The sequence below is a fragment of the Electrophorus electricus genome, chromosome 8 (assembly GCF_041902795.1).
Source record: "Electrophorus electricus isolate QZ-2024a chromosome 8, ASM4190279v1, whole genome shotgun sequence".
In the NCBI taxonomy this organism is placed as follows: domain Eukaryota; kingdom Metazoa; phylum Chordata; class Actinopteri; order Gymnotiformes; family Gymnotidae; genus Electrophorus; species Electrophorus electricus.
In genome coordinates this window covers 11,746,578-11,772,770 of record NC_137504.1, presented here as the reverse complement: position 1 = coordinate 11,772,770, position 26,193 = coordinate 11,746,578, and the positions used below count along the sequence as shown (strand labels likewise).

Genomic DNA, 26,193 nt, shown 5'->3' with positions numbered 1-26,193 from the left:
CATAGCCACAAATTAACCTCAGTGTATTACAGTTTAGTGATTTCTCTAGAGGGTTAGTCTTGATCGAAATATAGCCTTTATAAAGTTTTTCAAATATGACACACGGTGTTCATTAATCTCACGCTAAACCTGTCTTACCTCCAACCTTTTTAAACACCTACTAAAGAAGGTAACTAAATAAACAATATTATTCAAATAAATATACAGTATGAGTAAAAGATACTGATAGCACATTAATGAGGACCCAGTATCTGGCGGAAATATAATAGGGTGTTTACGTGATCCTCTATTTTTTAAAATAAAGATTCTTAAGAAATCGATTGTGCTAGTTCAGCGTAGATCTTTACGATATTAGTTGGAAAGGAACACCTTACGAGAGCATTCTTCATTTCATTTAACACAACTAATTCAAATATTCAGAAATCAAGCTCTTCATATGGCAAACTACGGACATCTAGGAACATAACTGTATGACCGTCAAGAAGGCATCAGAAGGCGTTATGCATTTAAAATTAAATTTTGAAAGTATACATCTATCTAATCTGTTTAAACAGAGACAATCTACAAAAGGCTCGAGTTTCCAGAGCATGGATTTTTAAAAGACATACAGTAGCCCATAAGCTGAAATGGACAATAAACAGTGGTTATGCCGGGTAGGGTAAGGTATACCCTCCAGGTTACCCTGCACTAAAGTTGGCCAGGAAACCAGGTCACTCATTTACTGACTTTAAAATTTCATCATTTAAAATGATTTTAAATGAAATAGCAATTACACAGCTTGCTAGTTCAATTAATAAAATATTTCACCAAAAACCTGTAAACATCGGCAGGTAGGTTCCTTTTTTGAGTGGGTTCTACTAATGGGAGAATTACGGTCATTACCTGTATGACGTAATTAACCCAACCGCAGCATAGCGACCGAACTTGGTTGGGTACTGCGGGAGAACAGTTACCACTTAAAGGGAAAGAGAGTACTGGAGGAATACACGATTAAAAGCAGTGACTTTCTTGAAGAAATAGTTTGAAGACCCAGGATATTAGGTGAACGCCCCGACAAGACGGACAAACACGAACTATACATTTATGGAGTAGCTAACTGTTTTCGAGCTAATACAACGAGGTCTTCAATCAGCTAGCTAGCTAACCAGCTAGCTAGCTAACATAGTTGTCGAAAATATTAGCTAAACATGGTGGCTAGACGGAGCGAAAATTCAAAATATGTTTGTGAAGGTTCTCTCTACGTTTGAACACAAATGTATTTTGATTAGAATTATATTTTATCGTTTTAAATAATTTTTTACTCGAAAATTGTCTTCATTTCTAGGCGCGGTAACTGATTTTTTTTTTTTTATCCAAGTTTTCATAGACATCTATCTTCGGAGCATGGCTAGCTAGCGGTGGCTAGCGGTAGGTTTTTAGATATTTAGGCGCGAGCATAGTAGGCGAATCTAGCCTAACCCACTTTGGATGAATTGCGCTCATGAGTTCTCTTGCTGCTAATAATGCACGACCGTACTGCAGAGTTTTTGGTGGCGAGGAGAACTGCGGGGAAGTTGTCATGCTCTTCAAGGATGCTCTGTGCGGGCTGTAGAAATTAAGCGGACATTTCGGAATACGTTAGACAATTATGTATTACTGCAAAAATTGTGGACATATTATAACCCTCGTCGATTAATGGCACTTGCGAGATGTTTAGCGTTGGATACGGACTACAGCGCTCAGAACATATGGTTCACCTTCAGATTAATTTAGAAGACTTACAGAACATATTACATGGAGACTAGTTGGTCATGCCAAGGAAGGAGTTACCATTGCCAGAGGGTTGGGAAGAAGCCCGGGATTTTGACGGGAAGGTCTACTACATTGACCATATCAATCAAACCACCAGCTGGATTGATCCGAGGGATAGGTATGCTATATGATATACCTGCAAAATCGTAATATTTGATTTGTAGTTATCATATGTTTTTTTCGATTTTCAGGTTTTAATTTCTATTTCCTTGTAATTCATTTATTTATTTCCTGTTTTAAATGGGGGATCTTGTAAACTGTTTACCAGTTTTCTCAAGTCATAAATCTTACTGACAGTCTTGCCATACCACTCTTTTCCATAGCTATGTTTGTTTTCCTGCAGAGGGAGTTTCATTATTTTTGTTTTTCAAAGATAGCAGATTATCTTAAAATCTTTGTCATTTATTAATGGCTTCTATTGTAATGCATTTTGGGAAATCTGTGTGGTACATGGCTACTCAGCTTTTACCATTGACTTAAGTTCCTTTGGACTTTGGCACAAAATCTCAGTAGGAATGCCTAAGATTATTAGAGAATGTTCAAGCTTCACTGACTCTGATCACATTGCATGGATACTAAGTAGACTTACTGCAGTGAGTGAATATTTTTCCTATTTTTCCTTTTGTTTTGGATTACTACTATTTTTTCCCTCTTCTCTGCTGTTTTCTCTCTCTCTCCAAATTGGAACATGATAGTGAACAGACCACATTTCTCCCTTTGCGGTGCAACAGGTTTGGCTATAGCCAGGAAACCAAGATGGCAGAAATTTGTAAACAAGCACCTAGGACACATTCCTGAAAGTGCTGCGTGAGCACTGCCCACGGAGGTGTGTGAAACGAAGGCTGATTGTCCCAAATCCCTTTCACTGCATGCCAAGGTGCACGACTTGTTCAAAGTGCATCGTGCATAGCTCTGCAAACGTTAACGAGGATGGGTAAATAACAGCCATAGCAGGCTTAATTCCCACCCCCACCCCCCACAGAGAAATGAAATGAAGCGCAGGCCTTCAAAGAGCAGAATGGAGAATCCTCTTTTATTCAGAGTTCTGTTTCTTTTAATCATTGTGTCAGGAGTTCCTTGTACCCCCTGTGCTTTAATGTCCATTTTTTAATGAAGTAACAATATCTATCTATCTATCTATCTATCTATCTATCTATCTATCTATCTATCTATCTATCTATCTATCTATCTCTATCTATCTATCTATCTATCTATCTATCGCTGCCACAAAGCTGTGATAAGATTGTCAGGACAGATCTGCTTTGAACTGTTGTACTGCAGGACTATCACAGTGACTACAAGGTTTGGCACAGTATAGAAAGGCTTTCAAGCAATGTTGTTGACATTGGACCCCTGCACATCAAAGGAGAGAATTAAAAATTCGAAATTTTTCTGCTTCTTCCCCAGCTGTGTTGGTGTGTCTCCTACCTTCACAACACTTCTCATAGACCCCAATGTTCTGCTGAGCCACAGTTGGAGCAATCCCCTCATGTATCCATGCACACCAGTTGCCAACCTCCTGCCCAAAATAATCAGTTTGTCCAGGTCTTGTTTATATGTCAACAGGGGAACTAATCTAATATTTCCATTTATGTTTATATGCCCAAAGAGAACAAAGCCTGGTCAAATGGTAGACTGGCACTCAATTGATCATGATGCCGTGTCTAAGACTAAACAAAACGTCTGTTTTGTTAATATTAGAATATTTCGTTAATATTCTGTTCCAAATGGTTTGCCAGACCACCAGCCTGTTTTATAACAATACTTTAGAATGATGGAACATCTGATTTGTTCCAGGTGGCAGTCAGTTTTGGCAGAATTAATTGGAGAATTTATTTCTGTATTTTTGTTTATGTAATTAGCCTGTATGTTTTGTGTTTGAGTAGGTTTCCACTAAGATGTTTACATAATGCATTTATTTGAACATGCGCCTTGGCTACATGTCCTGGTTCAAAATCACCTGGATATTAACATGTATGGCAGTGTAGCTTCTTTGGATTATTTAAGAGGTCCTATTTGACAGTTCTTTTCTGTGGTTAGAAAATACAGCACCGTAGAGGCATGGCTTTGCAGCCTCAGTGCTTTTCTCAGGCTTTGGTCAATATTACAGTTACCCTGTTAATCCTGTACCGTAAAGAGCTGAGGAACAGGAGGCTGATTTATACATGTTTGATTGAAGTGTTAGGTATGGTTTGCTTTAGAGTGACACCTAGTATGCTGATCTGTGAATGTATAGTACGTGTGTGTGTTTGTTTTTGTGTGTGGCGAGGGGGAGGGTTTCCCCACAAAGAAAAATTGGATGCAGTATCAAAACAAGATGCAAAGTAAAAACATATGTAAGATTGCATCTTAGACATAAAATGAATGACTGACTTAGTCCTTCAGTAATAATAACTTCAATGTGCCTAATTGTTTAACTGTGGCTAGGAAAAGGGGGAAAAAGACTTTGGTTGTGTTCATCTTGACTACAGGCAGATTCCTGAATGGAGAGTAGTGTGAATTCCAGACTGCTTAGTGTCTCGCTTGTGTAAGGCACACCTGGATCATAGTTTTCATCTTCCTGTTCTCACCATTTTTTTGCTGTGCCAGTTGGTGCCTGGCTCTGCCTGATGGGAGAATGATAAAACTTCTTATGCCATAATGTTGTGCAGTAGGCTGCAAACAAGTGGACCAATTCATATAAATAATTATTGTAAGCTGAGCAATTGTTGAACATTGTCATTAGTGGCAATGACTGAATATGAAGCTTTTCCCTTGGTTAGCACTTGTGTATAATACAGGGCCACATTATTTATTTTCCCTTGCCATGACGGGCTAAAATATTCGCTTCGGTAAATGGAATGTTATCTCATGTTCTGATAGGAGCTAGGCTGTTGTCAGGGGTGCGGTGGCTTTTTTATTTTATTATATTTTTAAAAAAATTTATATGTTGGACCTTGAGTGTGCCACTGCGCTAGTCAGAACCTCATAAATGACGTGGAGGGAATTTATGGAGTTCGCTGAAAGTGTCTGACTCATCGTTCAGCTATGCCCCGTGTTTGCGCTCGGCCGGGCTCTTTGTCAGTTCACATTAGAGCACGGGCCCCAGGGCGCCGGGCTTTGCGGGGGGTTTGCCTGCACGCCTCTGTGGCAGCTTGCGAGTAGGCGGGGTGGAGCGGGGTGGGGGTGGGGGGTGCTGTCTGAAACCAAGCTGTTCGCGGACAGGTCCCTTGCCTCAGCACAGGACACTGGTCTTGATCTTGATGTTGCATTCACAATAGATCACTGCCTAGATATGGCTGTAAATGGATATGGCCTTTATTTTTAACTGTCAGTCTGAGGCTATATACCAGTATATAGATGTGTTTATTTGAAATGCTTCTGAATGATTTTTAGTTTAGCACTTTACTTGCTGAGGTTTATGGATGTAGATCACCCTCTAAGAGAATCGCTATATAAAGAGTGAAACTTACAATTCCCTAACATTTACTTGAAAGAAGGGGCTTGCAATTACTGCATTTAGATATAGCCCTATTAGAGGGAGCTTTGATTTGCTGCTTACAGTCTTGATGATGTATTTTAACATCTCATCCAGGCAGGGCATATCTGCAGAGCCCCAAGATTAATGAAACCAGCTATCAGTGCCCTCCAGCCGAGGAGTCAGCTACAGTTGCAGCTCTGAATCGGCACATTGGAGAGATGGAAAAAGCAGGAATAATGGGATCCACTAGGCAGCCTCTTTCTTTGTTAGAAGCTCAGAAGCTTTCCCTCCTCTCCAGAGTTAAATTTAGAACAGGCCATTGGGCTTTCGGTGTGCCGTTTCATTATTCATGAAGGGGGGGGAAAAAGGAGCCAGTTCAGTTTCATGCTCTCCGAAAGTCCTGAACTAACGCACAGGGCAGCATCTCCTAATGCCATAATGCCATGCATTAAAAAAAAGATAGACAGAAGCTCTGTCCTTTTAATGATGAACGCTGAGCAAAATGTAGGCCTTAATGTGCAAGGCAACAGCTTGATTAGGGAAATATTCTGCTTTGCACCTCATGCTAGGCTGGAGAGCATTTGCATGGTCGTCCTGTGTCGCAAGCCTTTGCTGTTTTCTTGACAGTGACATGATTATTGGTGTTGCCGGCAAGGTGGTAGAAAGCTGGGAGGTTTGTTTTTGTGTTTTATGGATTTTAAAGGAGCCTTTTGTGGTTCTGGGCCAGAGGGGCACACTGGTCATGGCCTGCTGTGAGGAGTGGTCTGGGTTCCAGAGCACAGAAGGTTAGCCAAGGTCCTCCATTCCACATGCACAATACAGCAGTCTTCATACTGGCAGCTACATTGCTGCCCCCCATCTTGCACTTGCCCACTGACAATTCCTGGTCAGAGAATATGAAACCAGCAGCATTAGTAAGTTGCACTGTGATTATCTCCACTTTTTCTATGTCTTGCATCTCAAGTCAAGCGTGCACACACACACACACACACACACACACACACACACACACACACACACACACACACACACACACAGACTTGCCAGTGAGGGCTTAATGATTGGGATATTTTTTGTCGTAACTGACAAGCCCTGCTAGCTGTTTTCCCAAAAACCAAGGTGGCTAGCTTGCGTTAGAAGGTTTGCCAGCGTGCTTTGTTAGCCTGACTGGCAGGGACTACCAATCATGAGGGCGAGTGGTGCTGTGGGAGCGTCCCTGCTGCCACGCCGTGCTCCTGGGTGCTGTGCTTGGAGGCCTTCAGCGTGTTGCCCCAGAAACCTCCAGGCGATGGGTCAGCAGGACTTGTGGAATGCCAGCCCTTGGTTTCCGGCTATTGTGCTTGGCAAGCACCCTAGAGGTGAATAGGCAGACATTCTTCCACTGACACCCCCCCCCCCCCCCAATTCATACGCATGCACATGCGCGCACACACACTCCCTCTCCCTGCATCGTGGCAAGCATGAGTGACTACACAGAAGATTCCCAGGCATGGATGATGTCGTCACGTCATCGCGGCTTAAGCACTGCATATGTTGTGTGAAAGCTGACTGTTGAGTGGTGTTTGTGGTCTTGCAGGCAGACAAAGCCCCTGACCTTCGCCGACTGTATTGGAGATGAGTTGCCTGTGGGTTGGGAGGAGGCCTATGACCCCCATGTTGGAGCCTATTATGTTGACCATAATACAAGTAAGTTAAGTGAAGCTATACACAGTGACCATATTTATTAGGTACTTTATGAGCACAGAACACATTAGGAACCTCCTGCTCTCTTACTCTGAAAAGTAAATATGTCCAAGAGTATTTTCAACATGCGTGATGTATTTGTACTGTGGCTCTACTGAATCCATCTATTGAATCCATCTGCAAAATTTGTTGTGTATTTTCCCCCTTGCTTTTAACTGTTGCTGTGTGTCCTCTGTCCCCGTGTCTCTGTGTTTCAGAGAGCACTCAGCTGGAGGACCCGCGGGCCCAGTGGCAGCGGGAGCAGGAGCTCATGCTGCGTGAATACCTCAGTGTGGCTAAGGATGCACTGAGTGCTCAGAAGGAGATCTACCAGGTTAAGGAGAAGCGCCTCCGTCTGGCTCAACTTGAGTACCGGCAGCTCAATGATGCCTGGAGGGACAAGTCTACCTCCCAGACCAGCTGTAAGGCGTGTGTGTGCACGTTAGAGCGGAGGGCTTACATAAACCCCGTATTTCATATTAATTTGTCCTCCACATATATTTCAACAGCGTAACTGAACTTCCGGTTACATTCTCACTTAGGATAAATAGGTTAAATTGCTGTTCAGTTTTAAGCATGAATTCCACTCCAGTTTGTGCTCGCTGACTTGTATACACTTGCCTGAATATCCTTGTGACATTAACTACATTTAGGCCCTTTATGGTTATTAAAAGGTTAAGTGGCATCATGCTAGCTTATGCACGCTAGATTTTTCTCATGAGGAGTACACCTTTTTGGGATAGCTCCTGACTGTTGCATTTTCTTACGTGTTCATTTGTGCCTGTTCATTCTGTGCCAGACTTTGGCAAAGACGAGTGAGCTTCTTGGAACCCTCTGACAATTAATTTGTGCCTCTGTGTTGTAGAAGTGGCCAAATCATATCTCGGTGTGCAGTTATTGTGCATTGCTGTGAGATGCCAGAAAGCAGAGATAAGATAATGCCTTTGAACTCTTATCTACCATGCAGTAAATTCCAGATCCTCATCAAGCAGTAAATATGACCCTGACATTCTCAAGGCAGAGATTGTGACTGCAAAAAGTCGGGTAAGGAGAGCTTGAATCTCACCTTCCTCATTTGCTCTTGGTATCACTGGTGCTATCGTTAAAGGAATTTGGGCTATATGGTGATTATGTAATTGTTGCACCGAACAGTTGGACGCATTGTTGGTGCATGTGTCGGATGTGTGTGCTAGTTTCTAAAGAGTCCCCTCTCTCTGCGCTTGTCCCTCTTCACTCCTTCTGCCTACCACCCCCCCCCCCCGTGCCACTTTCTTTTATTCAGGTGAATAAGCTGAAGAGAGATCTGGCCTGTATGAGACAGGAACTGCTTTATAAGGAGCAGGGGTTTGAAACGCTGAAAGAGTAAGTGCAACCTGACCTTGTTACACAATCACCACCGAATCGAGCGCTCTACTGCTCTGCTGTTTAGCAAATTCCTGCCTTTCAGTTACTTCTTTGGAATGAAAAAGCCCTCTTGTTGACACATGGGCCCGTTCCTTCTCTAAACTGCAATGAATTCCCTTTTTGTCACTGACGTTTTGCTGCTAATGTCCTTGTCACTGGCACAAAAAATCTGTACGTGATATGTAGTTAATTTTCTACAAATATAATTTTATACAAAGTCAAAAGCTGATTAAAAAAAAAAAAAGGTTACAAATCTTGTTTGGAGAGCTCAGAAGGAGAGGTATACACTGTCAACTTCATAAATCTTGGTTTACTTTTACAACTCAGTTTACCATCATAGCTCATTTTACAGCTGCAGCGTTTTTCAGAACTATCCATGCGAGCCTCTCTCTGCCATCCCAGAACATCCCTGATCTCCACCATTTGTCCTTTGCCTAAACCCATCTGTCTTGTTTGGCCATATGAGAGGAGTCTCGATTGGCACATCCCGTGGTCCTGTGCCCTGTCCCGCACCTGCCTGGGAGAGGCTGGGCCGAAGCCTGTCGGGTCGCCTGCTCTCCCCTGCAGCCCTCTCCCTCGCCCCTAAAGAATGCAGTCAGACCAGTTGCTGAGGCGGGCTGGTGCGCACATGAGAGCCTCCTTGACGGTTGGCCCAGCCGTGCGGAGTCCCCCCTGGCCTTGGTCGAGATGTGCACGGCTTGCTAATTTACTGTGCCTCAAAGGACCAGTTACCCCCTGCCAGTCACCGAGGCATCCTGCAGTCAGGTTAAACCCACACCAGGAGGAAGCTTCCTTTGTGTTTGACTTCTGGCTGGCTTCGAGCAATGGTTCCAGGGCTGCTGGTAAATGACAGTTTTTAGCTTGTTCTGTAGCGGTTTGAAAATCGGCTCTGGCATGTAACTCTAGGTGTTTAGGTGTGTCAGCTTTAGGTGTTCATGCAGGTTCTTAAAGTCAAGTTCAGGGATGTGCTGTGACGGCCAGGCTCGATAGAGGGAAAACATGCAAGACAGAGAACGACCTCTCCATGGCAGTAGCAGTAGATGTTACCTTTTGCTCCATGCTCACACTCATGCCTCTCTCTGACTGTCTTGCTCTTGCTTCTCAGAATCGATCACAAGGTGTCCAGCACCTCGTACGGTTACAGGCAGCACGAGGCCCAGGCCATCCTGAAGGAGGTCAGGAGCATTAGAGATGCCATCAGCTCCGGGGAGAAAGAGAAGCATGAACTCATGCAGGTAACCACTGCCTGCAGGATTCATCATGAGGGATGGCCTGGGGCCTGTAGAAGAGTATTTGATTGGCAAGTCGCTGGCCCAGTGGCATTGGTTCCGCCAAACACAGACCTGAGTCTGTTCTAACTAGCTGAAGCTAGTTTCTCAAAAATGATGGATTTCACTGATTTCGGAAGACCAATGGTAGCCAGCATAGCTAGCTATATTTCATGGCATTTATTAACCAACACTTAATTGTGTAGCTTGGATAGTAACTTGACCTCGCTAAGCTATCCAGTGCTAGGCTAAGAGCCTACCTTAATGGCTGAATGGTAGCAATGAACATCAGGACACATTCTCAGAGCCCCTTCTGTGGCCAGTTGTTTAAGCCTAGGTGGTCACAGTGCTGTCAGTCACTGAGAGTGCGAGACAGGGATATGCAATTCATGAGTATTGGGGTGAGGTAATTTGTTGACTCTGAGGAGATATAGAGTGGCTGCCTAAGTAGGGTGAGGCCTTGCACTTAAGGGTACACACACACAGACACACACAGACATGCCTTTAACCAATCCTCATCTGCCTGATAATTGAGCAAGAATGCACCATACCTAATATGTAACAATATAGAGTGATTGCAGGCATCAAATGTAATAGAATACTGAAGTCTCATTTTTGTACTCCCTCTCAGTACACACTATTAACAAAAGCATGTCCCTGTGAGCCCCGTGGTATTGGCAGCGATGCTGGGAGGCGAGGCTATATTTGAGAGGAAGTGAGAATGGGGTTCACAGAGCTTAGTTTGTAGCTGTGAGTAAACGGCCTCCAGTTTAGTCTGGTCTTCCTCTGACTCTCTTATCGTCTCACAGCCTTTCCTCACAGTGTTGAGGGTAGCACACAGAGAGACAGGCTGCAGTGGAGCTATGCATGCCTCTGTGTGTGTGTGTGTGTGTGAAAAAAATCCCATTCATGCTTCCTCTGACTTCTTGCTGCTTTAGTAGTGTCTCTCTGTTAATCATGATTATGCTGACTTTAGTTCTACTTAGAGTTGGACTGCATGCGGATTGGAGGCTTTACTCACAGTGCAGAATGATATAGGGACCTGTTTTCATGGTTATCTGCTAGAAATCCACCAGTTATTCTATTCACAGCTAATACTAATGACAATGAATGCATCTTGAGTGCACACTGCAGACCCTCAGATGTACAAATGATTCTCATTTGCATTACCAGTGCATGGTATTCTGTGACAGCTTGGGTAATGATGTTAAATACCAAGTGTTTGTTTATGAATATAATTAGAATTGTATATAATTATAACATGCTTCATAATTTCACTGTGGATCAAGAACATCACTCTGCAAATCAAGCATGGCAGAAGCCAGATGGAGTTGTTAGAACATACTCAAGGGAAGCACATCTTTGTATGAGAAACGGACACCTTTATTTCGGTTGCAAGTTGACACATTTCAGTCATTAAGCATAAAGTAAGTTCAGGAATATTGAGCAGTGCAATCCTGTGGCTGAACCAATCAGCATCTTCCTGATGTTCACCTGATTCCACGTCCCCCTGTCAGAAACTGGCCGTGTTGAAGGATGGCTTCCAGCTGGACTACGGTTCTCAGTCAGACCTGTGGGCCAGCAGCCCCTCGCTGGCCAACTCTAATCTGTCGCTGCCCCGCCTCTACTCGGATGCCGAGTCCCAGACCGACATACCTGCCGAGGTAAGATGGGGGAGGCCGTTAAACACGCACACCCATCCAACCAAAGGCTAACTGTGTTAAGTGTTAGTGGGCTAAAAGTGTTAGTGGGTACTTGTCATGATGCTAACTAATCTTTTAAGTGTTAGCATCAATATTAGCATTTTTGGGTGAAGCTTTTTGGATCGAGGTGTAAACATCTGTTGTTGGTTTAAGCTTATGGGCTTCTTAAGAGTGATAGTTGGTTACTTTGCTGTGACATTTGCATTCTCCTCCATTTCTGCTCCCTCCCAGTTTGTTTCGAGCTCTAACAAGCTTGCTGAGAAGGTACGACTGAGCTTGAAATACGAAGAGGCAAAAAGGAGGTACAGTCCCTATAATTCCGGCCCCATGGCTTTCCTCTTGATGACGCACTATTGCGGTGTTTGCTTTTGAAGCGAGCTTTGCCCGAGCTCCTCCTCCACCGTGCACAAGTCAAACTTTCTCCCCCACTCCTTTTGCTTCAGGATTGCCAACATCAAGGTCCAGATAGCAAAGCTGGACAGCGAGGCGTGGCCGGGCCTGCTGGACCCCGAACGGGACCGCCTCATTCTCATCAGCGAGAAGGAGGAGCTACTGAAGGAGCTGCAGTACGTGCAGCCATGCAAGCGCGCGCCCAGCGATGCAGAGAAGCTGGAGATGGAGAGGAAGCGGCTGGAACAGGACCTGCGGGCGGCACGTGACAGCCAGAGCAAAGCCCTGACGGAGAGGTGAGGGGGCGCCAGGTGCGGCGGCAAATTAAAAGTGCCAGAGTCGGTCATATGTTGTGAGACCTCAATAGCTGTTAGGGCAAAGGGTGAAATGAACGCTTTGGGACCATGGGAGCACAGCCGTCACACTACATGACACACACATCACAGATGTATTTTTTTTTTTTAATACATGTGGAAATGTACCGACCCAAATATTATCACAATAATGTACCAGGAGGTCAAGACGACGTCTGTCACCATTTAAAGATGCAGGTGTATGGTTATGCGAGCGTTCATCCAAAGCAGCATACTAAGGGTGACCAGTGTCATGTGTGGCACCTTTGCCTTCTCATATGGATGAACACATCTGTAGACGTGTGCTGGGCGCCAGGGTGATGTCAGCCTTTCCTCCCTGAGGCTCTCTTAGAGTGAGGACACCTGCGTCTTCAGGTCAGGTTTCCTAGGCGAGGATGGCAATTAGGCCTCTTTGTTCTTGTCTTTTTTCATGCTCTGTCCCTCATTCCTGCCCTTGTTGCTCCTTCTCTCTCTGTCTCTGTCACTCTTTCTTTCGGTCTCTTTCTCTCACTCCTTCTTGTGTTGACCCCCCCCCCCCCCCCCAGCACACTCAGTTATTTGAACGGGGAGCTTTTTCCTTGTGCTAGATAATGTGTCCTCACTGTGCTTGGCATCTCCACTCTTCCTGTAACCTGAGCTGCACAAGCAGAGGGGATGTAGGCTGTATACAATGGGTGCATTTTGCAGCCCGTCGGTTTAACAGCATTCCACCGCAGCTACACCCGAGTGTGACTGGACCTTAGAGTAACCCTTTAAGCATTCAAGAAATCGGTGACACATGTCTGCGTCTGCACACATACTGTGCATGTCTGTGTGTGTGTGTGTGTGTGTGTGTGTGGTAAGTGCGTGCGTGCGTGTGTAGTAAAAGCCCTGGTCTGTTGTAGGTTGAAGTTGCATTGCAAAAGGAACAAACTGGTGAAGGAGCTTGAGGAGCTGGTGAGACATGCATCCTCGTTGCACACCCAGCTCAAAAGGTATCGTCATGCTCCCACTCGCACTTCTTATTCAGCGCAGTTTGTCAGTGTAAATGACGAAACGTTTTACTGTTGTTGCCAGCAATTTCTGAAGAGTTTTCGGTGATCCCTGTTCTATTTCTTGTCCTGTTTAAATATTACCAGGATATTTTCTTTTTAAAAAAACCCCGCCAAAAACTCACATCATGAGGAATCAATGTTACATAAGATGATGCAAGGTCTGTGTAATTGGGGCATATTCGCTTGGTGCTGCACTTGAAGGCATATTTCAGAACTCACAAGAGACAACTGCCTTTTGAAGACATGCAGCTATGCAGCCAGACACTGCTGAGTAACGGCAGCTTTGTCGCTGCCTCTTTTGTTGTTGTCTTGAATCGTGTCTTCTTCCTGCTCTGGTGCAGGCTGGTGCACATCAAAGGCGTGCAGTGCAGAGTGTCTCCCAGGCGCCTCAGGCACCTCGCACTAATGAGAGTGCCGGGCTTTAATTGGCGCGCTTGGTTTCAGAGCCAAATGCATCTGAAGTTGTGCAAAGCTGAGCCAGGGGAGGTAGAGGGAGTGTGAGCAGGGGATTCGACTTCGACAGAACTGATGTTGGAAGTCTGGAGTATAACGTGCAGTGTGCCCTTGTTTACTCTGCTTTTGCTGTCACCTTCTCTCGCTCTTGCCGTCCTCGCTCGCAGCCTGTCAGCTAGCACGCTGTCGTGCTCGTCGGGCAGCAGCTGGGGATCGCTCACCTCCAGCCGCGGCTCGTTGGCTACCTCCAGCCTGGGCTCCTCATCCTCGCTCAACTTCACTGATGCCTACCTGGAGCAGCCCGAGCTGAGCGACCCGGACTTCCAGGCCAAGCTGGACTCGCTGCTGCAGGAGGCCGGTCCCTCGCCCTACCGGCCTCCCAGCTCCATCCCCACCATTCACGAGCATGAGGTGTCTGCGGGGCCCGCTGGCCCAGGGCCCGGCCAGCGCACCCAGGCCCTGCGCCTGTCCGAGACGCCGCGCTCCATGAGCTCGCTATCGCCACGCTCCTCACTCTCTTCGCTCTCGCCTCCCTGCTCACCCCTCGTTCCCGACTCCTCCTTCCTGGCCGGGGAGGCCTACCCGAACCCGGCCTCACTGCTTGACGTGGAGCTGCAGGTGCGGCTTGCCGAGCTCCGGCTGGAAGGCGACGCGCAGCTGGGCCAGCTTGCCTACCGCGACGTTAAACAGGACGCCAGCACAGCTCTGGGGGAGCCTGGTAAAGGTATGGGGGGCTGGGGGACACTACTTGTAACTAATTTATAACCGTGTAAGTCACTAGAAATTAAGATTAAGGGAATTGGTCACTGGAGTTGAATATCTCCCATCCTGTGTGGGCTATCTGGAGAATGTATAGGGGATTTCACCCGACACTACAGATAAGCGGTCAGTGTGGATACGGAAGGGAGATGGCATTACAGACCACTACTACGCAGTCCTCAGCCCACTGTGGTCTCAGTAACCAAACACCTGCTCAACATGGGTAGTAGGCTGGCACAGTGTCATGTTTCTAACCTACCCCCTCCCTTCCTTGTAGATGCTGTTGTGCAAACGAGGGTTCCAGGGTCCGGGCCAAAAAAGGTGGGCGTCACGTCGGCTGTGTCCGATGAATCGGTGGCCGGAGACAGCGGCGTGTACGAGGCCTCAGAGAAAAGGTATGTTACAAAAATATTGTGGTGTCCTTCAATCGCTTTATGCTGGTCACCAGGTGGTTATCGCAACAGCTGTGATCGTCCTCCCATTAAAATTGCTAGTGGAGTGAAAAATTGTGCATGGGTGATCTGTGAGGCTGACGTGCTCTCCTCTGGCCCCATAGGCCTGGCGCACCTGGCGAACAACCTCTGCCTTATGACGAAGGAGGCGGAGTCAGCTGCGCCCAGCTCCGTCTGGGCCTCAAGTACGACACTAAGGAGAAGCGCTTTGCCGTATTCGTCATGCAGCTCACCAACTGCGGGTCTCTCGCCATCCCTGCCAACCAGAGCCTGTACGTGCCTGTTGACTTCCCACCCCGCATCCCCACAATCAGCTTCATTTATGCTACAAACAGGCCGCAATTAGAGCAACATTTTAAATATTTCTGAGGTTTTGATATTAGAGATCACCATCAAGGAAAATGTATGCTTGGATGTAAAAATGGCTAATTTAGTCACTCTTTGAATTTTTAATCATTCTGCAGTTGCATTGGCAGAAAGACAGAATACATCCATAAGCAAACATCTGAAGGCATCGTGGGGTGGAGAGCTTTAGCTTTAACTTCTTGTTGGAGGTTTAGAGGTATCTTGAAGCTCCATCCATTCCTGTGCTATAAAAGCAAAATTTATCAACCATTCTTGGGGTGCAAGCAAAACTTCTTGACACACAGGAAGTGCAGATTCAGATCTTACCCAGCGCCATTGTACAGATTCCAGGGTGGATTGTATTGTGACCCCTTGTACCGCCAGATTACTTGGCTTTCCAACCCTGACTCCCACCCCCCCCGAGCTGACGCGTTATCTCTCCCTCCCGAAGGTACGTGCGTGTGGTGGTGCTGCCCTGCCCCGAGGCCACCCGCTGCCTGTATCGTACCCGTCGCTCTCCGCCCCACGATGCTGTGGAGCTGAACGAGGTGTTCAGTGTGCAGTTGTCCCCTGCCGCCCTCAGGCAGAAGACCCTCCGTGTCGACGTCTGTATCACTGGCACGTCTAGGAGAGAGGAGTGCTTGGTAGGTGGGCTTCAATGTTGGGGGCACCGGCACCTACACAGCACATGGTATTTGTACTGGATTTTGGTGGTTGATGCCACCATATTTGGACTTGCTAATGTCAGTACTGTATGCCAATTTTACAGTAATGATTACCAAAAGATGAATTCTCCAGGCCTATATGATGGACCGTAAAACTCCAGAATAAACATAGGTTGCATTGTGGATGTTCTTTATAAGCACAATTTAAAAATAAATAATAAAAATAACTGGAGCTGTACATGGACGAGAACTATACAATCTGAATCAGGCCTGTTGGATTGGATGGATTAGAATATTTTTGCTGTGTTTCACCTGGTAAAGGCTGGTGCTCAGATAAGTCTGGCTGATGTGGACTGGTCAGAAGAGTGGTGCACCAAGTGGTACAACCTCCTCAGCTACATGTACATAACAGACATGGATGGCAAGCACAAGGAGCCAGAGGGTTCCATGCCTTCAGAGGAGGTGACACCATACAACACACACGCTCGTTCTGTTTAAGGGCCTGTTCCGCTGCTCAACAATTTTTTTTTTTTTTTTTTTTTTTCCCCCCTCCGTTGCGCCTTTAGAATGCAATACCCAGCACCACAGAAAACTCAGTGGCTGGCCTAGAGAACACCCCTGAGGACTGGTAAGTATCTGACTGTACATGCCCACTCACATTAGAAGCTGTGCCCCTGTAGTGGAAAACATTTTTCTGTTTAGTTATTATCTGCCAATTACTTTGATTTGAGTTACTTGGTGCTATTAGCATTTGCAGATTTAAAGATCTTTATCATTCTTTGTATAAAATGTTTTCTGTATTCCATTGGACAGTTCTCTGCAAATCTGTCCATTGGACAGGTCTCGGCAAATCTCTTGATGGTGGTTTGATTTTGATAAGAAATGTGGTATGAAGCCAGATTTGTACCTTCTGATGAACTCGTAAAGAAGTATTACTGCTTTCAGCAGAAAACGTTTTTCCCCCCAGAATTCTGCTTTTGCTTATGGTTTCCCTTTCGTCTCCCTCTGACATCATAACAAATCTGTTGGCCATTGCTGTGCTCCTAATTGTGGGGAAAAAGTAATTTTAAATAAAATGTCCAGGAAGATTAACTTTATGCTAAATGAGCCATTTGACAGTTGAAGGTGTTCACCAATCTGTGGTGAGCAGTGTCAGATGAGTAACGTTGTGTGTGTGTGTGTGTGTGTGTGTGTGTGTGTGTGTGTGTGTTTAAATTTTTTTTAAATCTATCTCTATATATAAAACCTTGGGCATGCCAGAACCCAGTGCGACTTTTATCCTGTTAGTTATGTTTGCTTGGCTTAACCAGAATCTCATGACTCTGACACTCGGAAAATATGCAGGCCTAACTCCCGTAATTCCCCGCATGACTCTCAGCCACAGCCAGCTCTCCGAATAGCTGAAACGCTCTCTCTCCTTTTCGAGTAGCATTTGAAGAGATGAGGTATGCAGCCAGGTGGCATTCTGCAGTGAAAGACTAGCACCGCCCGCACGCTCAGTTTGCCCTGGGAAGGTTCCGAATGGAATGCAGTGCCAGTCATTTCTTTTACATCAAAGTATTTTGCGGTTCAAGGACAATAGTCTGTATGCTGCCTTATTGCAGATCATAGTTGATCAGTGTATCACTCTCACGTGCTCTTTGGCTTTCATCAAGGCTTTCGGCTAGATCAGTCGATTGATGTTTTCTGGCATTTGGTTGGATTGGCAGGCACACGGAGGGGGACGTCTTTGTGGATGGACTGAGCAGTGACGTGGAGGGGGAGGAGTTTTACCCTGAAGGCTGCCAATGGGAGGTGGCTGATGAAGAGGTGAAGGAGCCCGTGCCCAAGCCAAGTCCAGCAGCCGCTATCCCAGAAAAGGTTTGCATTCCTATTTGAACACTGTAGATTCCTTACATTCTCCAAGAGGCCTTGTACATCATGTTCTGTGAGGATGTAGTCTTTTGTAGCAGCTCCATAAATACAAGTTCTCAAAGTTGAGAGCTGCTAACATTTACTTCTCAATTTTGTTACAATACCCGGAGTGGTGTTTCTTTAAATGAGAGGGGTAGGTGTTTCCATCTTATTAGAACATCTACACTCATTGGCCCGTCTCACGGGTGCATTTTGTATTGCTGTGCAGTGTTGCTAGAGTTGCACTTGTCAGCATCATTGGTAAATTGAGAGTGTTCGGCTACCCCAAAAAATGTCTAATCATTAATGCTCCTTTGATATTAAATGGGTATTTGATAAGTTGGAGGGGGCTAACTCAGGTCTGTGGTTCGTGATGTTTTTCTGGTTGTTACAGGTGAACAAGGAGACGAGCATGGAAGGCCTCTCCCACTCCACTTCTGTGGTCCGGCCCAAGGAGCGGCGGCCTGAGGTCAACCAGCACAACCCTTTTATGAGGGGGAACACTATAATCCGCTCCAAGACCTTTTCCCCAGGACCTCAGAGCCAGTACATCTGCCGAGTGAGTGTGTGCAGAGAGGCACATTTACGCAATTTCTCACGCAGTTCTACAAACCAACAATTCCGCATGTTTGTTTCCTTCACCAGATCAACCGCAGTGACAGTGACAGCTCCACTTTGTCCAAGAAGTCTCCCTTCGTCCGCAACGCCTCGGAGAGGCGCAGCGTCCGTATCAAAAAGGTACTGCGCACCACCTGCACGAACCCCACATTCCCACTTGTTTTTCTTTCTCTCTCCTGGAAAGAGCCTTTTCCTCCAGAGCCCCAGCACCGTGAGCATGAGGGCTCCAATCTGCTGTGTGTTGCTGCGGCCCAAGTGATATTACTCCTGAGGAACAATCATGCCTGCCTTGCTTCCTAAAAGACCTAAACAGTTTTGTTCTCTGAAAGGAGAACGTGAATGTGATCTACAGTTTAATTATTTAATTCTGACATTTCCTGACCGACTTGATGGTGGTGTTAATGAAGCACCACTCACCAAGAGGAAGTAGGGGTTACTCCCACGTGGCTTCCCAGACACACTGCAAAGGTCAAATTCAACCTCGGCTAGGCTGTTGTTGGGATGTGGCTTTCATTAATGCATTACAAATTTATAGTCAAAGCATAAGATCTTGTGAAAAATGGCCCAGTTATTTTGCATCTTGACATGTCACCATAATTTAAAGCAACCAGTTTGGTTTGTTGCGAAGGGCACTTTCAGGATTTAGCCCATGTCTCTGAGGGGCTGGAGGAGGCACAAGGGGCTTAGCCCATGTCTCTGAGGGGGAGGGGGGAGGCACAAAGGGCTTATCCCATGTCTCTGAGGGGCTGGGGGAGGCACAAGGGGCTTAGCCCATGTCTCTGAAGCAGGAGGTGTGGAAGGGATTCCCCCTCAACCCACAAAACAAACCATTGTATTTTGACTGCCAACTGCACCATTTACAAACCACTTGAACTTATTGCTGGAAACAAGTCAACCTTTTCTAACAAACAATAAAAAAAATTACATGTGGGTAGTCACAACAGAGCTCATGGTAACTGATGACTGCTGTTTGTCAGAATGCCTTACCCAGTGCATGCACTTGGTGCAGCCTTGGACACAATGAAAGCTAGGCCCAGGCCTGTCACAACCAATGCCTTTAAATGGCCATGTCAGTTTGTCAAAGCAGACACAGTCACTATTCCTACAAGTGCACCATTTCTGCCACCATATTTATTCATACAAAGCATTGTCATGAAATTCAACAATTCATGCAATGAGGAGATAAAAAGGTATGGAGTCTATGCCATATTCACTTTGATGAAAGACTAGTAAACCAATAAAGTTAGTAAGTGTTAATCTCTCCACACACGTCCAAAGGCAAAACTAGTGGACATACACATGCACACAGTAGGTTATTTTGACATTGTAGCATCTCATCTGAATGATCCTTTTTGTTTTATTTTGCCTATTTGTGAACTCGGTTTTAATTCTCATGTCGGGCAAGTCTTCCCAATCCATGAATGAAGGTTTTATGAGGTTGCATTCACAGTAGAAAGACAAAATGCTGAAGAAAGGTGATCTTATTTCTGATAGAATGAAGTGTCACAGCAGGAAAAGATAAATAAAAAATTGAAGAGAAATGTCAAGAAATGACTGCAATGTCCTGGCAGGGGGCTGTAAATGAGTGAGAGAGCATGAGAATGAGAATATACATGTTGATGAAAAACCTGGCTCTTTCATAGTGAGTGGACAAGATTTTCCTTTCAAACTTTCATATGAAGTACCATGTTGATCGACTAATGCCAGTTATAGTTATATAACTCATGAAATCAAGGTGTCTCTGCTGCTGTTGTCCTTCGTATTTGATATTTGAACAATAATAAGGTGATATAACAAAATGCTTATTTCTTAATTTTTCTCTTCCTTTGGAGAAATCCAAGACTAATTGTTTTTCTTTGCTGTGTTGACTTGTTCATCCCATAGTAATGTTAACAGCTGTTGGCCAGTGAAAGGCATGCATATCAGATTACCAAAATAATTTAGTAAATGGCTTAACAATGACAGACAACTCCTCAGCTAGCAGTGTAACCATAGACCAAAAAGTGCTTTGTGTCTGGGCTCAAAGCATTCAGAGCTAAAGTCCCAAAAGATGCAATCCAGTGAAGCAAGTGATGACTGACAGCATAAAGAAGGCTTGTCTTCAGAAGCCACTCATGGCCCTTGTAATGCGATTTTCTTATCATATAATAACACTTAGAACTTCAGAATTAAATATTGTTCAGATTATGACTGTAAATCACTGACCTTGCCTTGATTTTTGAGTTGATTCAGCTGGTTCACCACCTCCTCCTATTGCCATTTTTCTTAAGCTCAGCAGAATAGCACTGGTGCACTTTCTTTCGATCCTTCGTTTCATCTGTTGAAACCAGTAAAATTCCTCATATCCTGCTGACCCTGACCAGTGGTGGGGCTAAGAGCAGCTGGTCGATTTATTTATATCCTGTAGCTGATCTGTTTTCTTTAAATCACTGTGCTGCTGCCATGAGATAACAATGGCCTGTCCATTGTCTCGAAATGTAAAACTAAGAAGCAATCACTCACTCCCAATTGGCCCCACCCCTTTCCCCAGCCCCCAGCACAGGTGCGCGGGCTGGATGGCATGCTACGCACCCCCCTGGACCTAGAGCTAGAGCTACATGCGTCGCGCACTCGTCACAGCCGCTTGAGTGAGGAGTTGCGCGTGCTGCGGCAGCTGGAGGAGCAACTGGAGAGCGCACGGCAGCGTGGTCAGCGCAGCCTCCCCACCTGGGTGCAGGAGGACGAACGCTTCCACCTGCTGCTCACACAGGCTGAGAGACAGGTGGGCCCACGTGCACGCACCTCTGTACCATGTGGGAAACCTGAAAAATGTTCTACCAGGGTTGGCAAGAATCCTTTGGAAATGTGTTCCAAAATGGATTACTGATTAGCTGCTTAAAATGAAATGTTTGGGTAATCCTCCAGAATGCTTTAGTCAGTGTACGCATACGTTTTCTATTTAAAGGTGCACTAACGAACAGGGTTCTTGTCGAGGTCTGTAAGGTCTGGAAAAGTGTGAAATTTAAATGTTCTCAATTTCATACCTAGAAAAGAATGGATATTAGAAAATGTCTGGGGAGAATGGATATGCATATTCTATTGTAATATATAGATTCTCAAAATCCCAAAGTTATACAGTTCTCTTCAGAAAAAAAACAAAAAACAATACATCCTGTATATCCCTTATCCTGTATTCTACCACAGACTCTCTAATGCACAATATATTTCATGTTTTCCATTTCCCTGTTTTCTTAATGACCCTTTAAAACCGTAAGCAGATTGAACCAAAAAAGTTTGTTTTTTTGTAACTTTCAAATCAGCCAAAGTCTTGAAAAGGTCTGGAAATTCTTTCTGGGGAAAGAGCAAGGATTTTTCAAGGCCTTTGCAGTGTTTGCAACTATTCATTACACAGGTCGACTATTTCAGTTTTAGACAATATGCTGCAGGTGGTCAATTTATTCCTATTGATCCAGCATGCTCATGGCATTGGTAACAAGCAAAATGGAGTTGCACAGCCATATGAATTAACTATAGAAACTTGCATGGTGTTTTAAATTATTTTTTTAAAATAACAGATTGTTTAAGGAACTCCAGACTCCAATAGACAACAGTATCTAAGTAGCTAATTATTGATTGCTGCATCTTAAACTAAAGCCATTGTAATGTGCATCATCACAAAGCCTGTTTGTGATTTCTGAGCAGACCGAGGAAGAGCAGCTCCGGGAACAGAGGGTGGAGAAGATGATGCGAGCGGCAGCTAAGGAAGTGCACAAGATCCGCGGACAGAGCCGCAAAGAGGGGCCCGAAGTCCAGTGCTTCAGGTGGGGCTTATGGACCGATCCGTACACTTTCGCTGCAGCATTTTACCAATCATTTACTTCCTGCTAAAGATGTAGGACAAACAGTTTGAGTAAGAATTCTGACCTGACTAGCTATAAATGTTAGCAAAGTTTGATCTCAGGAATGTGTTTGCTTAATGCATATTGGTGACATGTAGATTACTTCTCAGATGGTCATTTTTGCTTGACATGTTCTTCTGATTCTGGGCATTGTTCTGTTTTTCCATCTGTCTTCATCTTTCCCTCTGTGTGTCTGCAGAGAGAAGATGGCCTTTTTCACTCGAGCAAAGATAAATGTCCCGGACCTGCCGGCTGACGATGTGTAGAGGATTTCAAGTATTTCCCAGTCTTAACTGCTGTTTCAAAAAGAAGCTGACCTCTGGTGGTATTATGAAGAATTATACAGAAAAAGGTGTATGTTCAGTAGGAAAATGTCATTATAAAACACTGGGTTTTAGCTCTCAAATGAAAATCTGTAGGTTTTTTTTTTCCATTTGCCTTTATTTTGTTTTTTAGATAGTACCAACACCAGCATTTATTTTTTATTTCAATTTTTTGCTGTCTGTACCTGTTTTTTTCTGTTACTAATAACTGTATATTGCTGTCTGTACTAGGAAATGTTTGTGGTAGTTGATCATTCCAAAACACCAGTATGTTCTTTTCACCCAGAAAATCAGGGTGGGGTATTGGGCAGTTGCTCTCTTGATTACGATCACATACTGTAACTCGATGATGTGAATATGGATCCTCTATGGTACTTTTTATGATTCATGGCACAAGGGTTTGGCCATCACTATTTGGATGAATGTTGGGATGGGCGAATCAGGCAAAAACCGGCTATGCTAGTGACGCCTTGCTGCAAGCAAGCACATGCTAGTTGCACATATGGTATCCTCCAGATGAAAAGTGGCTCCATCTTTTAAACAGGATTTTAAATGATATTCACAAAAATACCTAACAAGCGTGGAAAGGAAAATATGACTAACAGTAGCCCACAGGTGGTTTCTCTGGTAGGTAGTTAAGAAATAGCTGGTCAGAACTCGTTGCAGCATCAGTGCCAGTTGCCTCCCAGTGTTCATGTTGTTGAATGCGCAAATGTACAGAATTATCCACAAGACATGGCATGCAAACCAGTGACCACAGTCTCTGCAATTATGTAGAAACTGCACTTAGTTCCTCAGCTTCTCAGGTAGAACCTTGGCTAGTTCATGCACTTTAATAGTAATCAGAGTGGGGAATGCAATCACAACACATCGTAATGGTCGAATGTAATGGTGTGAAGGCCTGATGCATCTCTGCTTGACCATGGAATGAACTCAATTTGGGGGCCTCTTGTGCCCCATCAGAAGTGTTTGTGCACAGTTGATTTTAGTTCATTGTTGTGGATCCCCTTCACCCAGAATCCTTGAAGTGATTTTCTTAACAGGCTGTTGATGAGAAAATAGGTTTTGGTTTTATTGTTTAAGTCCGTTTTGAAGCATTCAGAACTTTATGCTGTCGCCAGTTTGTGGGTAATCGCATCCTAATCACTTGCGTAATGCCCCTTCCTACCTGCATTCAGTTACGTTACAAAGCCTTTCTGAGTGATGGGCAGTTAGAAAGCGCAGTTCTATTCTTACTGCCCAGTACATGCTGGAACAGATCTGGTGTCTCCTGTGCAGGAGGCTGGTGATGTCACAGCTAATTAAATATGGAACTGGATCATTTGGTGTGGCAAAACGCCAGCGCTTAACCAGAGCACCTGACACCGCAGTGCTGCTCTCAGCTCTCTGGCGCCCCCAGGCTTTCTATGCCAAGCATGCGGTAATGCAGAGCAGGCATGGAGGTCTGCTCGTGGCCTGCCTCCGAAGCACCTGGGGCTGGGACCGACACTTTAGGAGCCTTTCTGTTATGTGATTGATGGTCATGTTTTATTCTTGGCCTGCATGGGTCTTTGCTGCAAACTTGTGTTCATGTGGCTGATGACCATCAGAGGAGTGGTCAAACTTATGATTTACTAGGAATGTTAAACACCCGCTGACGTTCAGATTTTAAAATGTCAGTTTTAAATCTCAAGGGCCAAGGGAGATGCTTGTTGGAAGAAAGCACTTTTTCTAAGGCCCAAAATCAAGATTATTTTTAGGTTATTGAGCCTACCCATTGACACTTCCATATCCCTCACATATCCTTTATTTGGACACTTGAATTCTGTTTTCACTGCTTCCCACAGTAGTTTTTGATGTTTGTTTATCATGTGTGAAAATCCCCCTAATTTAAGTAAATGAAGAATGAAGTATGTCATACAAAGCACTACTACAAGTTGTATACATGCACTACATATATTTTAACTCCCCCTGCTGGTGAAATAAATTACACTATACTTTTTATAGTATCCCATTGTATTTTTGACATGGGTTTTACTTCTCTCTTTGAATTGAGTGATACCTTGTACGTAAAAAAAAAAAAGAAAAGTCAACACATCTCATTTGTTATAAGATTCTAGCCCTGTATTGAGGAAAATTGCACAAACCCCTGCACATAGAGGCTCACCCAAGCGAGAACTGCTATAAAGCAGTATGAATCCGCACCAACCAGCTTGTGCTGAGGCACGTGTTTTAAAATTCAGCAAGACTGAAAAACACTCAGTTTTTGTGCTCAGTGGTGTGAGACTGTGTTTAGAACTCATGTCAAGCCCTCCGTGGTGGATTTTGATATCTGGACATGTGCCTTGATCCCAATTTACTCAGAACTCCGTTATTACTGAGTTTTGCCATGCACCTTTTAAATAAGTGACAAACCAGCGAAGATGGTCTAGTCAGCACCTTTCTGTTCCGAGTAAGAGGAAACCCTGCATTTGGTGCACATTGCATTAAAACCCAATGGAAATGTAATCAAAGCCTTACATTTTACCAAATATTTCATGAATTAGCATTGCTTTGGTTCTTAACATGAACATAGGACCTCTGTGCGTCATCATCTAGCTCAGACTATTTCCGTATCTCCTGAATACTTTGAACATCATTAATCCTTTGCTTGCATTCTGATCTATTTTGTACTTAACTCTCTGCTCCTGGAACTTCCACTGCATGGTGTAGATTAGAGCAAGCGGTTGTGCACTGCCAAACACTGATTGCAATAGGCTTTTGTAGGCTACACCAGATCCCTGATCAGTTCATGAAGCTACCATTTGCACACCTGACAGGGACTGTTAATTATGGTACAACTTGTAAAAATGAATGAAATGAAATGAAACAAAGAAAAAATGTGTTAACTGGAGCCTTTTGGAAAACCCTTACTTTTGTCCTTTGTTGTCTTTTAACTTTTTCAGACTTCAAACAGGAGTGTGAGAATTGATGTTTCCCTTTGAACAATGTGCACTGTTTGCAGCTGTGAATTGTGACGTGGAAACACTGACCTAGTTCATTTTAACTGGAAGAGGAGTACATAATTAAGGAGTCTTATGTTAGTGTTGGACTGTGAGTTCCACTGTGCAAAGGATGTAATTGAGACAATGTTTCTGATTAACTAGGTGCTCTCTTACTGTTGAATTCAAGGCTCTAACACAATGCGCTTATCTAACATTCTGTATTTTTTTTTTTCCCTGTTGACTGTGCAGTCATTGTAATCATGTGTAAAAATATGTAGGACTTGCTTCAAGTAACCATAAAAGAGACAGAAAAATCAACAGTTACTGATGCTGGTAGTCATGAATGATTTGTTTATGTAGATTTACAGTAGGTTTCTTGTTTTCAAAGCAGTGTATTTTGATAATTTTTAAATCTGTTTCAGTGATGGAAAAAGTACTAGGTCTTTCCACAGAGGCAATTCAAGAAATACAGCATGTATTTATTGCACTTTTGTGATTTGGGTGTGCTGTTTTTCTTTTCTTGTGAGACTTATGAAAGCTGTGAATTTTATCATTGACACTGTACTGTCAACAAAATTGTAAATATGTCACCAGCACAAGAATGTTTTGTAGTTTCACAAACAAATAAAAAAGTTCTTTTCTTCTAACCCTCAGAATAGTCATATTTTCTGAGTATGAGAGTTACTTATCAGACATAGACTTGGTACTATCTTGATTTA

At 44.4% G+C, this 26,193-nt stretch overlaps 1 protein-coding gene across 3 annotated transcripts; it reads left to right on the top strand.

The window, feature by feature from the left end:
• The first annotated feature begins 926 nt into the window (after positions 1-926).
• wwc1 (WW and C2 domain containing 1) lies at positions 927-26,121 on the top strand. 3 transcript variants are annotated; one of them, XM_035526831.2, is made up of 22 exons: positions 927-1,909; positions 6,828-6,937; positions 7,192-7,395; positions 7,941-8,017; positions 8,256-8,335; positions 9,483-9,612; positions 11,163-11,309; positions 11,580-11,650; positions 11,792-12,034; positions 12,976-13,065; positions 13,746-14,302; positions 14,615-14,732; positions 14,894-15,061; positions 15,586-15,778; positions 16,121-16,261; positions 16,366-16,427; positions 17,509-17,659; positions 18,087-18,251; positions 18,338-18,430; positions 20,841-21,071; positions 21,992-22,110; positions 22,388-26,121. In XM_035526831.2, exons 1-22 carry the CDS (start codon positions 1,791-1,793, stop codon positions 22,452-22,454), a joined length of 3,336 nt encoding a protein of 1,111 aa, XP_035382724.2. In that variant the 5' UTR covers positions 927-1,790; the 3' UTR covers positions 22,455-26,121. The 3 variants fall into 3 exon arrangements, with proteins under 3 accessions (XP_035382724.2, XP_081575065.1, XP_035382726.2); XM_081718939.1 differs by lacking the exon at positions 927-1,909 and adding an exon at positions 3,509-6,609 and having other exon boundaries at positions 6,796-6,937; XM_035526833.2 differs by lacking the exon at positions 927-1,909 and adding an exon at positions 3,510-6,609.
• Positions 26,122-26,193: the final 72 nt, after the last annotated feature.

Excerpts from the sequence above, each read along its gene's own strand:
- wwc1 (XM_035526831.2), top strand. The coding sequence starts at position 1,791 with ATGCCAAGGAAGGAGTTACCATTGCCAGAGGGTTGGGAAGAAGCCCGG. Across the intron at positions 16,262-16,365 it reads GTTCCATGCCTTCAGAGGAG|AATGCAATACCCAGCACCAC; the intron begins GTGACACCATAC and ends TTGCGCCTTTAG. Across the intron at positions 16,428-17,508 it reads GAGAACACCCCTGAGGACTG|GCACACGGAGGGGGACGTCT; the intron begins GTAAGTATCTGA and ends TTGGATTGGCAG.